Genomic DNA, 16,144 nt, shown 5'->3' on the forward strand with positions numbered 1-16,144 from the left:
CTCTCTCTCTCTCTCTCTCTCTCTCTCTCTCTCTCTCTCTCTCTCTCTCTCTCTCTCTCTCTCTCTCTCTCTCTCTCTCTCTCTCTCTCTCTATTCGTTCGGAACATTTATGAGACCTTGTGAATTTGGTGCCGCTTGTGTTTGGATGAAGTTTATTGGCCAAGTAAGAATGCATTTACCATCATTAAACATAAACAGCGTTAACAAATAAAAGGTTATGCTACTGAAAATCGCAGCACAGAGCTAACGAATAAATTCAGTCACTCATTATTTTATCAAGTCTTATTCGCTATGTATAACCTCTTTTTACCTTTTTTTTTTTTTTGGCTTAATAAACGATATGTTTATTATTTCTTATTAATCGGCATATTTCATAATTTCGTATCTTGTTCACATATTTTCTGTTATGACTGTAAGGGGTGAGCAGACACAATTAAATCACAATTAAGCTCTAAAAGGTTTCACTGGAAGTGACCGAATTAGGGTCGGACAGGTTGATGGATTACAGTCTATATCTGGGTTGTAAAGAAATAAATAAATCGTCAAGTGAAATGTCGATAACAATTTTACAGCTGAAGCCACGGGCGATGTGCGTGAAAATTTATGACATCATTGTCAAAACTCACACCATGGCCTCTTTGGAAAAAAAAATATAGGCTATATATATATATAATGTAAATAATACTTATATATATATATATGCACAAGTAAAAAATGTATATATACATGTATGTATATGCTTCAACACATAATAATACTTTGTCAGTTTGCATCCTACAACAGTACCTATATTTTTATTTTGTCAGATTCAGTTTATATCAAGTCAGGCAGGTGGCTATAGGCTACTGGCACTTTAAGAAATAATTGCTCTGAATTATTTGCATTCCCTTAATCAGACTGCAGAGACAGCAGGCAGGATCCTGCTTCCAGTTATGCAAAACGTAAATGTAATTATGCCTTACTACTTGTAATTGTGTAATGTTAAAGTTCATCCTCCTCTCCTACCTTTGATTATCTTTTGGCACATTATTAGCAAATAAACAGCTTTATTAAGTTTAATGCCATTTGAGAGAGGCCCGGACCATGTGGCCCCTTAAAAGTAAAGCAGGGAACTGTGATGTAAAATTTGTGTCTATTGGCAACAGGCCATTTAATCATTCAGCCAGTGAATCAGTCCCCGGTTTCAGCTGAGCTATATGTGTGCCGTGATTCTTCAAGCAGCACTCATTCTTACGAGGGTTAGGGAGCTTGTTAATAAAGTGGAGGGGAAAGGAGACCCAAGACCTTTCTGCGGGAAGTCCAGGCTTACTCTGACAAATGCCATAACAGCGTTTGAACTTGCTCATTCACTCAGATTAATCCCTTATGTTCACGAGACCAATGCGTTCTAAATTCATATTTAAAATGGTGGCTATTTGGTGTTGTTTTGAGCCGTGCTGATTACTTCAGGGTTTAAACCCCCAATTAAGTGCAATGGCCGACCCCCAGTGGCAGACAGTTTTGAGTGTTATGCACAGGCATGTAGGGAAGATAATGAGGCGTAGTTAACCCTAACAGGCTTCCTTCTGTCTCTTGTTACACTTGCTGTAGTTTGCATTTAACCTTAGAAAAAATGTGCAGTTAATTCTGTTACACGCATAATCATTTATCTCTTTGTACTCTTTCTGCAGAATTTGTATTTAAAATCAATATCTGTGACGTGTAGTTCCTGACTTTAATTTCTCAGCAGTTATTTCAGTCTAGTACATTGTGTGTGTGTGTGTGTGTGTGTGTTTGAAACCGCTGAAGCGAAACGTGTACAGAAATTGATTATCAACAAAATTATGGCTTAAAGCCAAAGGTCCTGAGTGTTGAAACCCTGAAGCATGAGACCACATTTTTCTCTTCCTTTTCCCTCTGCTGCTTTCTTCCCATAGGCTGATGGTATTAAATTGACTTTATCCTTGAAACATAATAATCCACAGAGTACTCTGACAAACCTACCGCCCCGAGCCCTCCACCTCTCCAATCCCACCCCGAACAAGCTCTTCCTGGCTTTTTATTCTGGATACAGCTGATTGTAGCAGCCAGGTTGAGGTGTACGTTTTTATCGTGGTTTGCTGATAACAGAGCCAAACAATTGAGCCAAAAAGTCGATGTTTTAGATTTGATTCTAACATCACCCCTGAAGCTTCTGGGGAGACTGAGCAGAGCTGGAACATGTGAGAATTTCTGGAGATTTCAATCCACACTGTAAAAAAAAAACCTGTAAAAAAACGGTATTATTCCGGCAGCTGGGGCGCCAGAAAATTACCGTAAAATAACGGCAAAAAACAATCACGTTAAAATACAGTAATTTTCCATAATTAAATAACAGATTATATCTTTAATATTACATTAAATCTTATGTAATTACTGGGATTTTTAATGTTTTAAAAAGTCATATACACCTTTAAAACAATTAAATACTGTAAATTTAAGGTTTTATAAAATTATTTTATATAATAATGCTGTCTATCTACAGTAATTTTCTTTTAATATAGTTTTTATGTGTAAAATAACAATGAAATTATGTATAAAAAATGCACACAAGTACATAAATTCAAATACAAATGTTTGTAAATTTACAGTTTTATTTTTTATTTGTACAGATCCAATTTCACAACATCTCTAATTACGTTCTTAATAATAGCAAATGTACAGTCAATTTCTTTTAAATTAACTAAATGTATGAGTACAAATTACCTGCATATTTAAAGTATTAGTAATTGAACAAACACTAAACATCAAGATAAGTGATTGATAGGAAATAGAAGCTTAGTATATAATTTAGAACATGTAAAAATATCCACAATAAAAAGCAATTACCGTATACCTTTACAGTATAACTTATTTTAACATTTACAATTACATTTTATCCAAAGTGACTAACCAATTAAGATAATAATTAAAGATAATAAAAAGCAACAAGTGCAGTGACAAGTCCCAGTTAGTCTAGTACAGTACACATAGAAAGGTGGTTTTTTTTTTTTTTTGTAACAAAGATTAAGTATTATTGGGTGAAGTGTTTATGAAAAAGATGGATCTTTAGCAGTTTCTTGAAAATGTGTTGCGTTGCGCCGGTCATTCCACCACCAGGAAACAGTCCAGGTAAATGTCAGTGAAAGTGGTTTTGTGTCTCTTTGGGATGATGGCACCACAAGGCGCCGTTCACTTGCAGAGCACATGCTTCTGGAGACACACAGATCTGAAGTAGTGAGTTTAGGCATAGGGCTACCTTTAAAGACAACTCTTGCTGCAGCATCTGGATCAGTTGCAGAGGTTTGACTGACACTGGAAGAGCTGCCAGGAGGGCATTACAATAGCCCAGTCTGGATAGAACAAGAGAGTTGTGTAGCTCCGATAGGAAGGGCCTGATCCTCCTAATGATAAGGCAAATCAGCAGGATCACAGCAAGTATGTTTTGGCTGAAAGCTGAACCATAAGCAGTTCTGTCTTGGCAAGGCTGATTTAAAGGTGAAGGTCATTCATCCAGCAAGAATTTTCCATCAGGTAGGCTGAGATGCGAGCAGCAACCGTCAGATCATCTAGCTGGATTAAAAGATATGTGTCATTAAGATAGTAGTGATAGGAAAAGTCATGTTTCTAAATGACAGAGCCCCACTAAGCAAAATGATGTCCGAAAGACGTCTTTTCAATGTCTTTGTTACAAAAATCAAAGGTTGAAATGCCGTCCACTGAGGAGCCAGAATGAAAGTTATGAAGTCTTTTTTTGACGTGTTCTGCACGTCCGATATAGACGTTCATCGAACCTTCGTACAAGGTTAAAACTAGTTAAAATGTGGCCATTGTGGACATATTTCAACATCATTTATGGTCTCATTTAGACATAATTACTTTGACTATTGCTGTCAGATGATCTTAGTGAGAATTAACAGAGGTTTAGATGTTGATATTCGTTTAATTTGAAGTGTCACCATTGTGGCGATCCGTGTTTGCTTTAGTTGGGCTCTTGGTCCCCGTTCCTTTTACTTTAACTTTTCTTTGGCTGCTGTAACAGTGTGTTTGTGTAACACAATTGTTGTGGCAGAGAAAGCCTAGAAAAAGTTTGAGGTGTTATCAGTTCAATGTTGATGATGACATAATTATCACAAAAATGGGCCTTTAATATTGTGTTTAAAGTTTTGTGTTTATATTTGCCATTAATAACCAACAACCTTGTGGAACTGCATTATTGGTGAAGGTGTATTTATTTGAAGGTGTGTAAAAAGCATGTGCACATGATGTTTTGAGCAAGAGTATCATACAGTCACACACAGACATCAAGATTTTGGATATGATTTCCAACAATGGTGACAATTAAAAAAAAAGCTTCATGCTGCAATGCATGATGGGTAGCTTTCATAGTACAAAACTCATCCTTAATTCCCAAGCTTTTTTTGGTTGTCACCGTTGTTGTGATTCATATCCAAAATCTTGATGTCTGTGTGTGACTGTATGATACTCTTGCTCAAAACATAATGTGCACATGCTTTTTACACACCTTCAAATAAATACACCTTCACCAATAATGCAGTTCCAAAAGGTTGGTGGTTATTAACGGCAAATATAAACACAAAACTTTAAACACAATATTAAAGGCTCATTTTGTGATAATTATGTCATCATCAACATTGAACTGATAACACCTCATACTTTTTCTAGGCTTTCCCTGCCACAACAATTGTGTTACACAAACACACTGTTACAGCAGCCAAAGAAAAGCTCAAATAAAAGGAACGGGGACCAAGAGCCCAACTAAAGCAAACACGGATCGCCACAATGGTGACACTTTAAATTAAACTAATATCAACATCTAAACCTCTGTTAATTCTCACTAAGATCATCTGACAGCAATAGTCAAAGTAATTATGTCTAAATGAGACCATAAATGATGTTGAAATATGTCCACAATGGCCACATCTGAACTAGTTTTAACCTTGTACGAAGGTTCGATGAACGTCTATATCGGACGTGCAGAACACGTCAAAAAAAGACGTCATAACTTTCATTCTGGCTCCTCAGTGGACGGCATTTCAACGTCTGATTTTTGTAACAAAGACATTGAAAAGAAGTCTTTCGGACATAATTTTGCTTAGTGGGTAGTTAAAAAAATAATAAAAAAATAAAGAAAGATGGGTGGAATCTAACACAATCGTAATCTTGCTGTAGCAAATCCAAACCTTGTGCATACTTTTAGTGCAATCATATGGAATCAGAAGACTGTTATGAACATATGGAATCAGAACCGTTATGATTTTTATGTTTTAATGAATTCTTCCCATACCTTGTTTGCCATGATCATCTGCTTTCCACGTGACCTGAAATCACACACACACACACACACACACACACACACACACACACACACACACACACACAAGTTATTTTAAAACTCAGTATTAGATTTACACATGTCAGAATATGTTCCATTGGGACAATGCAAAAACTCAAATGACTATGATCTTGAAGCTGAGCTGGAAAGGCTAACAGTAATATTTTGAGCTGCCATGTGATTTTAGCTAAGTTACATTTATAGAAAGTAAAGTTAAATGAATATGATTTACTGTGACCTAGCTGCACACCTAGGTCCTAGGGGTTCATCATGTTGTATTCATATTCTAGTATTCCTGTTCTAGGCTTTCCTGTATCATCAACAAGTACCTTAAGTTACAGTATTTTGATTTCTTAACGGTCTTAATAAAGTTAGTCATGTTAACTATTACGAAATAAACAAAAGAAACACGGTAGGCCTATTTTTAGTAAAACTGTGGCTATTACAATGGTAAAAAATCAGCTAAAAACGTGTTTACTACAATTTTATTATAATAAAATAAAGTATTTTTTTAAGAGAAAAGTTTTCAGCTTCCAGACAGTGTTTCAAAATATCCCGCCATTTATTGATTTAATGTTACTGACTATCATAACGAAGATTTTATACACAATTATGGACTTTAATATGAATAACAAGTCTACTAAAGATTGTTTTAGGTCTTTAAGTTAATAAGTAGAGATGTGGGTTGGGTTCAACTGATCTTTCTTAACACAGATCGATAATTAAAAACGCATGCTGCATTTTCAGTGTTTTGCCCTGACCCAGTTATAACTGAACATCATTTAAGAATGCTAACGTTAGCATGGAAACTGTCTAACCACTTAACACAAATGTAATATAAAATATCGTACACACATGTAGTATGAGACTCTTACCTCAGCCGTTGATCGGTCGGGATGAGGTCCGCTGTGACGACGAACCAGGCTCACTGAAAAAGGGCGCATTATTTCTGGACTGACTGACAGACTACAAACAACTAATATGTGTTCAGCGCTCCTGCTCACGGCTGGTTGCTTCTGTCGAATACGATTATAGCTTTGAACCACTGTGATCACAATCCACGACTACTTCACGAGCGTAGACTGAAACTTCAAATCTCCCGCTTGCCCTTGACACAGATCGACGACAGAGACAGATCTGTAGCTAACTGTTGTGGGCGGGACTAGCAGCAACGAAACGTAATGGCGGATAATTTGAATCTGCGCGCGCGCGCGGGCACACACACACACACACACACACATACATACAAACGCACACAAAGCCACGCAGATTTGGAAAAACGATTCATAAAAGACATAAAATATAGGCCTAAATGAAATTTTCGGGCAAATAGCCTACAAATGATGATCAAAATGAACATCTATTTGCAAGACAAAATTAAAAGACTATAAATAATTAAATAGGCTTGCCTAATGTGTGTACAAATCTTAAAACTCACTTTAACCCCCACATGCTTAATAATCTTTAAGGAAAACATGTTTAGTGACTGCTGATTTCTGCAGTTATACCTTATTTTCTTTGTTTTCTAATTCCACAGAAATAATCTGTAAAATATTACTTAATTTTTTATGTAAAATTACACATAACCCTATAAAATTACAGAGAATTTCCTTTTAAAAACGTAAAATTAATGTAAAACCAAAATAAAAGCAATTACCTGTAAATTTAATAGTGGACCTTTAAATTACAACAAATATCTGTAAAATAACAGGTATTCACTGTATAATGACAAAACGACAAAATTCTGTTAAAAAATACAGACCGTTTCCTGTAAATTTACAGTTTTTTTTTACAGTGCAGATCAGGCAGCAGCATTTTGGACTAGCCATTTAGCACTTGCGAGCACAGTCTACTTGAGAGACTGAAGACTCTATATTCTATATGCATCTATTGGGACATGGAGCAATGTCCTTAAATTCTTAAAAGAATATAAGGCTGTTTACAATATTTTATTGATGTTATACTGAGAAAATACAGTCAGTCAGTCAGTCTTGCAAGTAATTCAATGTCAGTCTTAGTCTCAGCAAGTAATGTGAGTATCTGTTATCTCTGATGATATTGATTTATTCTGAATGATACAAACACCAGCTTCACTCTTAAGTTATAGTCACTTTTTCATAACAGTGATTGACTAAGCTTCAATTTAGTAGTTTGCAGAAAAGGGTCTATTTGCATTCTAATAATCTGATTTGAAGAAATATTTCCACATCACCAAGTAGATCTTCAAGTGACTGTAATGAGTCGTGTATATTAAACCACGATCTACATGGCAAGGACCATGTTGTATCTGTCGGAGGTCAAGCGTGCATGTAGCTTGCCAGCCGAGATGTGACAGGGGAATTTGAGTAAGAGGATCTTTCCTGATCATATCAGAGTTAATAGCTTGGGACCCATGGGAAATAAAATGCCTCAGCACAATAAGCTCAAATCAATACTATGAAAAAGAATTTATGAAAGATGCACAATGTGGCATTTCATCCTCCCATTCACAGATAAGCACCATGCTGACTGTCATCTGAGAAAGCTCAGCTGTTTGTGGAAGTCTGAAGATGTTGGTATGATCATTCTGATGGGGGATGAAAGCAGTTTCTGCTGCATCAGGAAGACTGTCCTGGTAAAGAAACTTTACCAACCAAGTTCCAGGTATGGGACACTGGACACATGTCACTTCTCTTTCTACTGGTAAATATCATGGTTATAATGGCTAGACTAGCACCCAACCATTACTAACTTCAAAACCAGCTGTCTTTAACTCTGTACTTGATTACTATATGCTCTAATGCAAAATAATAAGATGTTAAAAAAAATAAGGGTTGTGGTCCACAGTTTGTCTAAGAAACGGCCTCTTATTTACTCTTGTGTTGATTCGTTTGATTCTCTTGAGGTAAAATCATCATTTAAACAAATTTAAATCTCTTTGTGTACAGTAACCTGATGAATCCAAGACATGGCAAATGATGTAACGGTAGTATAGTTAATTGTAAAACTATAGGTAAACACTATTTTTGCATTATGTAATGCTTGTTAAAGGGATAGTTCGTCCAAAAATGAAAATTCTGAAACATGAAAACATTATCTTCTTTTTTGTTCCACAGAATACAGAAAGTCAAACAGATTTGAAACATGAGCCAGTGCGTGACTAATGGTGGTGGATTTGGTTGAGAGTTTAGTTTAATTGGTTAGGAGTTAAGTTGTGGGTCCCTGGTTCAAGAAATGTTGTCAACCTCTGTGCTGAATGGCTACATCACTAGATTCTCTAAAAGTGCTCCTGGAGATTCTGTGCTCAACCTATATGTACTATTTTAAATGAAACATGGCTAAAAAAATCAAGACATACTCCCAAGATACATATTCCCTCTGCAAACAGTCTTAATTAGGCTGTTCTGTGTGGAGTCTATCAACTCGTTTCAGAGCTACTTCTGGCAGACAAAGAAAATCACACATTTGTTCTTGTTTATGAGGTCATTCCGCCTGCAGTCTAGTTTAGAAGCTCGGCTCATCGCATGTGTTGAGCAAATAATCTATGAGGGGAGCGAGGGGTGGTTGTATCTTGTGGTCAAAGCCGAAGACCTAGCAGGCTCGCAGTTGCTGATAGCACACATTAATTTGCTTAATGCGGACATGTATCATTTTCATCTCGCTCAACCATCCCCCTGAAAGTAGACCGACAGGATTTCGCTTACAGTAAATGAGCGGTTAAATGTATGCCATCCGCATCATTTTTTCAGTCTCCGGGTCTCTTGTGTCATTCGGACATAGCCGACTCATTTAGCATGAATACAGACAAGCTTTTATGCCGCATCCTGCACTTGATCAATCATGCAATTAAAAGCCGTTTCAAAACAGCAGCATTTTTTAATTTCATCCGGCTTTAGCTAAAGACGTGGACTGCGTCCATTTGTTGGGGGTGATTTATGCACTCATCTTAAGAAGGAGAAGTCACTGATCTGCAGGCTCATTAAGATTAATTAGGGATGGGCTGCAGAATGGCGTGGCTGATGAAGAGGCGCTGGAAATGGCCTGCACTGCCAAGGTGAGGCGAGCAGCTCTTCGGGCTTCTCTCTCTCTCTCTCTCTCTTTTTGCTTGCAGCCTGAGGGTTGTGATGGAAGGGGGGAGGGACTGAGTAAGGTACACCATCTGTAGACAAGTCCCTCAGCAGAGTTACCAGTCGCCCCCATCTGTCACACTGTGTGTGTCCCCCCCCAAAACCCCCCGGCCCGTCCCCCTGGGCCAAGCTATTCAACCACTAACAGAACCGGCACTGGACAAGGATCAGGAGCTTTCCACCTCACAAACGCTGACCCTTTAGGAAAACAGACCTAACTGAAACATTGGCAAACAGACAGGTAGAACAGACATGAAAGAAATTCAAGGAATAGGTCGCCCAAAAAATGAGAATTCAGTAATTATTTGCTCATCCTCATGTCAGTCCAAAGTCCAAACCCATATGTTGTTATTTCTATCAGGGAACACAAAAGGAGAGATTTTTAGGGAGCTTTATGCAGCTCTATTCCGTAAAGCAGATCATAGTGACCACGTCTGTCAATTCAATTCACATTTATTTGAATAACGCTTTTCACAATACATATTGTTTCAAAGCAGCTTTACAGAAAATGCATGTGTCTACATTACAATTTAGAGTGATCTGTTATCAGAGGTGACATTGTCCTAGTTATGTATTTCAGAAATGTACATATATATCATGCAATTAACTAACAGTGTATTCATTTAACAGTATATTAATTTAGGGGCAGAAACAATGAGCTCATGAAGGTAAAGAATACATATTGTTAACAAATGTTTAGGATATGGAAAAAAAGTCAAGCACTAAAAAACCACCATAAAAAGGCATTCATTTGTGCACTGCAATGCAAGTCCTTGGAATTCATATTAAAGCTCATCAAGAAAGTCTAAATTCACTGTTGTTATTTTCTTCCACCAAGTATATAAAATAATACAAAACATAATCGCTGACAACAGTTTGAATATCCAGAACAAATAGTTTTTTATTGTTATTATTTTTTAATTTGTTTATTTTCGGAACATAACATCATCATTATTATTATTATTATCCTTTTTAGAACTTGACAGATGTGCTCACAATGTTTGTTTGTTTTTTTTTACTGTTTTTTAATGGAAAATATGTATACAAAGATACTTTTAAAAATACATTTAATTTCCCATGTAATATATATAGGGGGTTTTTCTAGTACATAATATATATTAGAACTAATCCTGCATTGCATTAGGTGCTTTTCGGACATATTGAATTTTGAATATTGAACTTATATATAATTCAATCCTAAATGTATTTTTGTGCGCGCACACATGTGTGGAGCCCATTGCAAGTAGCAACAATCTTACCTTACCAGTACCTTAGGGCAGTGTCTGTTGGAGAGGACCCAGGTTTTGAAGGTCACTGCCTCTCATCTCCAACATATCTTCTTTTGTTCCAGCAGCCTAGCCACCCCTGTTAGAGACCAATGACTTCTCTTTCTTCACTTTACTTCTCCACACCACAGAGATGTGAACTGGACAACCTTGTTAGGTGACAGAGGAAACTACTGCCCTTCAATCAGACCACCTGTCAGTGTACATTCAAGCTGCCATATACGGTGAATCATTTTACATGTGCTCATAACAAAAGCTGACATCTGTGGTAAGCAGAAAAAAAAAACAATTTTCTTATGACATATGATTCTTAAGAACTGATTCTCTGTAATGATTTAAAAAAAAAACGCTCTAGAATAGTAGTTATCAGCCTTTTTGAGTTGAAGACTCCCAACCCATATAAAGTAATAACATTTCTACTAGTATTTCTGCTGTAATTATGACAAAGCTGCTTGTTTTTAATATTTTTTTATAAACATAAGCAAACATAAATAAATATGGTTTCTTAATTTTAAGTCATTCTATGGACCATTTGGAGATTTTCTGAGGCCCCCTAGTGAGTCCCGGCCCCCTGGTTCAGAACCACTGCTTTAGAACCATTAATATATTAGATTTGTGAGACTGGAAAAAAAGTGATTTGCCTTCTAAAGGTTTCCTTTTAGGAGCCAATGGTTCCCAAGTCATTTTCATAGTCTTAATAAATTGGCTAGGAATATATATATACCTGTATATATATAAGAGCTCTCATTTTTAAAACATCATTTCTGTGGACCAAGCCACTGGATACAGTGTAGACACATGATCACGAATGCTATCATTTAATATTAGATAATGATCGCATGCATGGCGTAAAATAGCAAGCAATGCTGAGGAAAAGAAAAAAACGAAGCAAATGGCCCAATGCCTTTCAGCCATGCTCCTTTCAAAAGTTGTTTTCCTGAAAATTAGGCAATTGACTAATGGTGTAAAATGCTGTTAATTAGCTGTACAGAAGCCCAAACAGGCTTTTTTGCCTGTAACTAATAAGAAATCAATTAGCTAATGAATTGGTCATTAAGTGAAAAGCTATCTTAGCCAGGGTATTTTTTAATGATTTTGCCTATGATCCTGTCTAATTGCCGTTGTCATACAGAGCTCTCAGCTTTCAGCATGGCTAATGAAGCTTCATTAGATCATAACTGGCACTCTTGGAAGATTTAGAGGCAAACCTGCTTCCCAATTATTTTTAATTGCCAGACATTCACACAAACAAGCGCTGCACCTTGCAGAACAGGAGAGGAGATCTGGCAACGCCGGTGTCTCCTTCATTACTTCATTTGAAGCGATTAGAGCCATGTGCAGGGTCGCCGTTACACTGTTGTTTTTTCCCCCTAATCTAAAGAGCCTCATCATTTCAAACCTGTGGGTTATTGTGCTCTCCGTCACTTTGATTTGCACCCAGCAAAAAGCTGTTTCTTCCTGCTCCACAGCTGGGGCTGTGTCATTCACACATATATGCGCGCATACACACACACACACAACACACAACAAAAGACAATGGATTCCTGGCAGCCATGTGTAATTTAGAGAGGACAATGAGCAGTTTTTATTTATCAATAGCCTGACCAAGTTGTCAGTTCCTTCTGTTCATATAGGCAATGTCTTATAGGGTTAAAAGAGATATGTTTTCAGTTTGACCATAACCCTGAATAATATGGGGGGAAAAACATATCTCACACACACACACGCACACATATACATACATATATATATATATAGAGAGAGAGAGAGAGAGAGAGAGACTCCATTTTATTTGATCAAAAATAGTTAAAACATTAATATTATGAAATATTATTACAATTTAAAATAACTGATTTCGGTTACACTTTATTTTAAGGTGCCATTGTTACAGTGTAATTATATGTTTAAGTACTGAGTAAGTAACATGTACGTACTATAGGGTTAGGGTAGAATTAGGATTTGGTTGAGGGTTAGTTGCATGTAATTATGCATAATTTGCTGTTATTACTATGCTAAGTACATGTATGTAACAAGGACTGTATAATACAGTGTTATCTTGATTTCTTTTTTAATATAATTTAAAATATAATTTATTCCTGTGATGGCAACACTAAATTTCCAGCAGTCATTACTCCAGTCTTCAGTGTCACATGCTGTCACATGCACATTATAAAATGCTGATTTGCCGCTCAAGAAACATTTCTTATGTTATCAGTGTTGAAAACAGTTTTGCTGCTAAATATTTATATGGAAACAGTGAAACAGTTTTATTTATTAGAAATATTTAAAATCAAAATCTTTTGTGACATTATAAATGTGACAAACTGTCAGGTTTGATTATTTAATGTGTACTTGCTCTACACACAAACACACATAAAGGCATATAAACATACATTAATGGTAGGTTATATGAAATGTATTTAAAAAAATCTAAAAATGAAAGCATTGTTTAAAATGTAAATAGTTCATAACAGTTGGACTCTCATGTCTAGTGACTCTTTTTCAGTTGATATCATGTTGCTAGATTGTGTGCTAGTGTTTCCTTCACTCAACAACAAACACAGTGTGTGAGCCTTGAAGCCTGATTCATGAACAAATGATTCTTATGAACCGATTCTTTTTAATGAGTCAGTCAAAAAGATTCATGGAAAACCCTCAAGCACTAAAATTTAATGATGTATTATATAAAATGTATAAAAATTTGAATTGATTAAAGCAGTGCTTGGATTTCAGACTCCTTTATTTTATAACAGTTGGACTCTTGTGCCCACTCTTTTTCAACACTCTTTCCTCTAAACGTGAGGTGCTGAGTGTTTGCTATTTCAGACCATTGACCAAACAAGGTTACAATTGTTCCTCTCCAGGAGAACTTCACTACCCAGCACTCTCTGCCCACTACTGAATTAACAAATATATATTGGGTGAACACAAATTCGTTCCCCTCCCAGTAGTCCGGCTAATATGTGTCTAGTGACATGCCAAAAAAGCATGCCTTCAAGGCACTTATTCTTGGAAAATGAGGGCAGGGGTATGTTTTAGCCAGTGTGTTGATTTAGAGTGAAGCCAACTGACTTGCCCTCACATAGAAGAAGGACGAGAGAGAAAGATGGAGCGTTTTCAACGAGTGGCTCATTTTTGATTGGGGATGAATAGAACACCAGATGTCCATCAATATTTAGTAGTAAACATCACAAACGTGCATCACAATGTGGCAGATGAATAAGTGGTGTGGCAAAGCATTGTGGGTAAAAATCTGCCAACACCTCTCTGATATGCACCAACTTCGCAGGCCTACTCAGAATGATTGACAATGTGTTTTGTAGTTGAAACACAAGGTAATGTATTATTATGTGTTTAAAACATTTAATTTATAGTATGATTATGACTTAGGTGAGCTGTGAGCATTCATTTTATCACACAGAATAATCAAATAAAATGAACAGGGGAAGCGCTGGTGATGAAACGGTCTTACTGTGATTAGGACTTCTGGAAGGCCTCATTGGCTGAATCCAAAATGATCTGACTTGAACAGATGATGCATCCTAATTGACCGGTGCAAACAAATTTTGAAGGAAAGGTCATAAATTAAAAGTCTGTTTCATATTGCATTTTGCTCTATTTCAAACTCGATAAACTGGATTAAATCAAATTACGCCATGCATAATTTAACTTATGATTCAGGGGTGAGCATATGTTCATTCATCCGATTGAATCATTTGAAATGTACACAGTAGGGCTTTGGAGCAGCCAATATGGCAGCTGAGGTGTGTGTGTGTGTGTGTGTGTGTGTGTGTGTGTGTGTGTGTGTGTGTGTGTGTGTGTGTGTGTGTGTGTGTGTGTGCGCACGTGCTTCGTGCTTGCAAGAGTGCAGAGTTTGCACAAATATTGAACTCTGAATATGCAACAGGCAATCCATGGAACATTTGTATTACATTTTGCATTTGCACATACACATACAGACCTATAGAAAAATCTTTACCTCCCCTTACTGCGGAAATGTCTCTCCACGCATTTCTCACCATTGGCAGTGGACCAACAATTTATTAGTGAATGCCAACTCAAAACAACAATTCTATGTGTTCAGGCTGTACTAACAAAATCAATTGTTTTACAAACTGTATTTTTTTCAATATTCCAGAAAGAAAAAAGTTTGGTTACTAAAAAGATTATGTAATTCCAATAAATTCTGTAAAAGTATCAACCTACCACCAATTTTTTTTATAGGAATTATTATTAATTAAGAATTATTAATTATTAACAATATGTAAGTATCTTAGTATGTTTGTCCAGGCTACTGTGGTCTGGACATCTGGGCCCAGCAAGATATAGTCACACATCCACATATACTCTCACACACACAAACGCTGGCGGGTGGAACACTTTGCCTGGAAGAGGCCAGTCCTCTCTTGCAAGTATTATGTAAATTGAATTTGTTAATTCAGTGCCCCTGTCTCTGGAAAATCTGCCACCAACACCTGCCACGGTTTCAAACGCAAGGACGCAGATTCACCATGACACGGTCTTCATTAAATAAACAAACCAGGTTCCCTATAACAGCATTTGGTGGAAGGCACCATCAATTCTTATAAATTTAGATCACAGCAATTGGAAATGACACTGGGGAGCTCTATCAGCCTGTCTCCAGACACATGGGGTGAAGAAGACAGGCTGTGTGACTGTGTGCGCATGCTTTGTGCTTCTCTCCTCACATAGCTTAAGTCGATGACTGACGTATTTTTCAGCCACAGTTCCACTATCAAAGAAACTCTTGTGGCCTTCTGATGCATCATCTACATTTCATAAAGACTCCGGCGACCAGAACCCTTCTACAGCACGCCACTACCGGCAGTGTACTGTCTGTTTGCCTTTAACTTTGACACCAGCTCTTTGTGCTTGTCTATCTCCTTTCTCCTCCACTTATATTGCTCTAACAGGATCAAGGCGGATCAGTGACGTTCAGCATTCTGTGGAAGGAAGTCAAAAAGGTCCAGCACACCAAGAGGAAATACCATACTTCTCGGTATACAATATCTTGCAGCAACAGCGATTGATTATAACACTTCACTATTAAATGTACAGAGACATTAAACACTTTTTCATTTTTGATTTGTTTGTATTGTTCCTTGGATACTATAAAGTTCTTTGTTACATTCATAGGTTCTTCCAATCTGCATATCGGTTCTAGCGTTCCATTAACAGAGAGAAAGAAAAGCCTTTCTGGGTTCGTAGAGGAGACCAGAGAGCGTTAACACTAGGTGAGTTGTAAGTTTCATCAATTACATCTGAGCAACAGGGTTGAGATCACTACACATGCATGACTGTCACCCAATTTGGTTAGCACAAGAGACTTCTTTCAAAAACATCCAAAATCTTATGGCCCACAGACTTTTAAACAACTG

At 36.9% G+C, this 16,144-nt stretch overlaps 1 protein-coding gene across 1 annotated transcript in view; it reads left to right on the top strand.

The window, feature by feature from the left end:
- LOC308692855 (uncharacterized protein) overlaps positions 1-15,818 on the top strand; it is a gene marked incomplete at its 5' end in the record, with an annotated part of 106,469 nt that extends 90,651 nt beyond the window's left edge. The window contains 2 exons of the mRNA XM_081369286.1: positions 7,846-7,996; positions 15,680-15,818. Of these exons, the coding sequence (XP_081225412.1) occupies positions 7,846-7,996; positions 15,680-15,698 (170 nt within the window). The 3' untranslated portion in view covers positions 15,699-15,818. The remainder of the gene's footprint in view (positions 1-7,845; positions 7,997-15,679) is intronic.
- Between the last annotated feature and the right edge of the window lie 326 nt (positions 15,819-16,144).

Source organism: Scardinius erythrophthalmus, assembly GCF_964197995.2.
Source record: "Scardinius erythrophthalmus genome assembly, chromosome: 6".
Lineage (NCBI taxonomy): Eukaryota > Metazoa > Chordata > Actinopteri > Cypriniformes > Leuciscidae > Scardinius > Scardinius erythrophthalmus.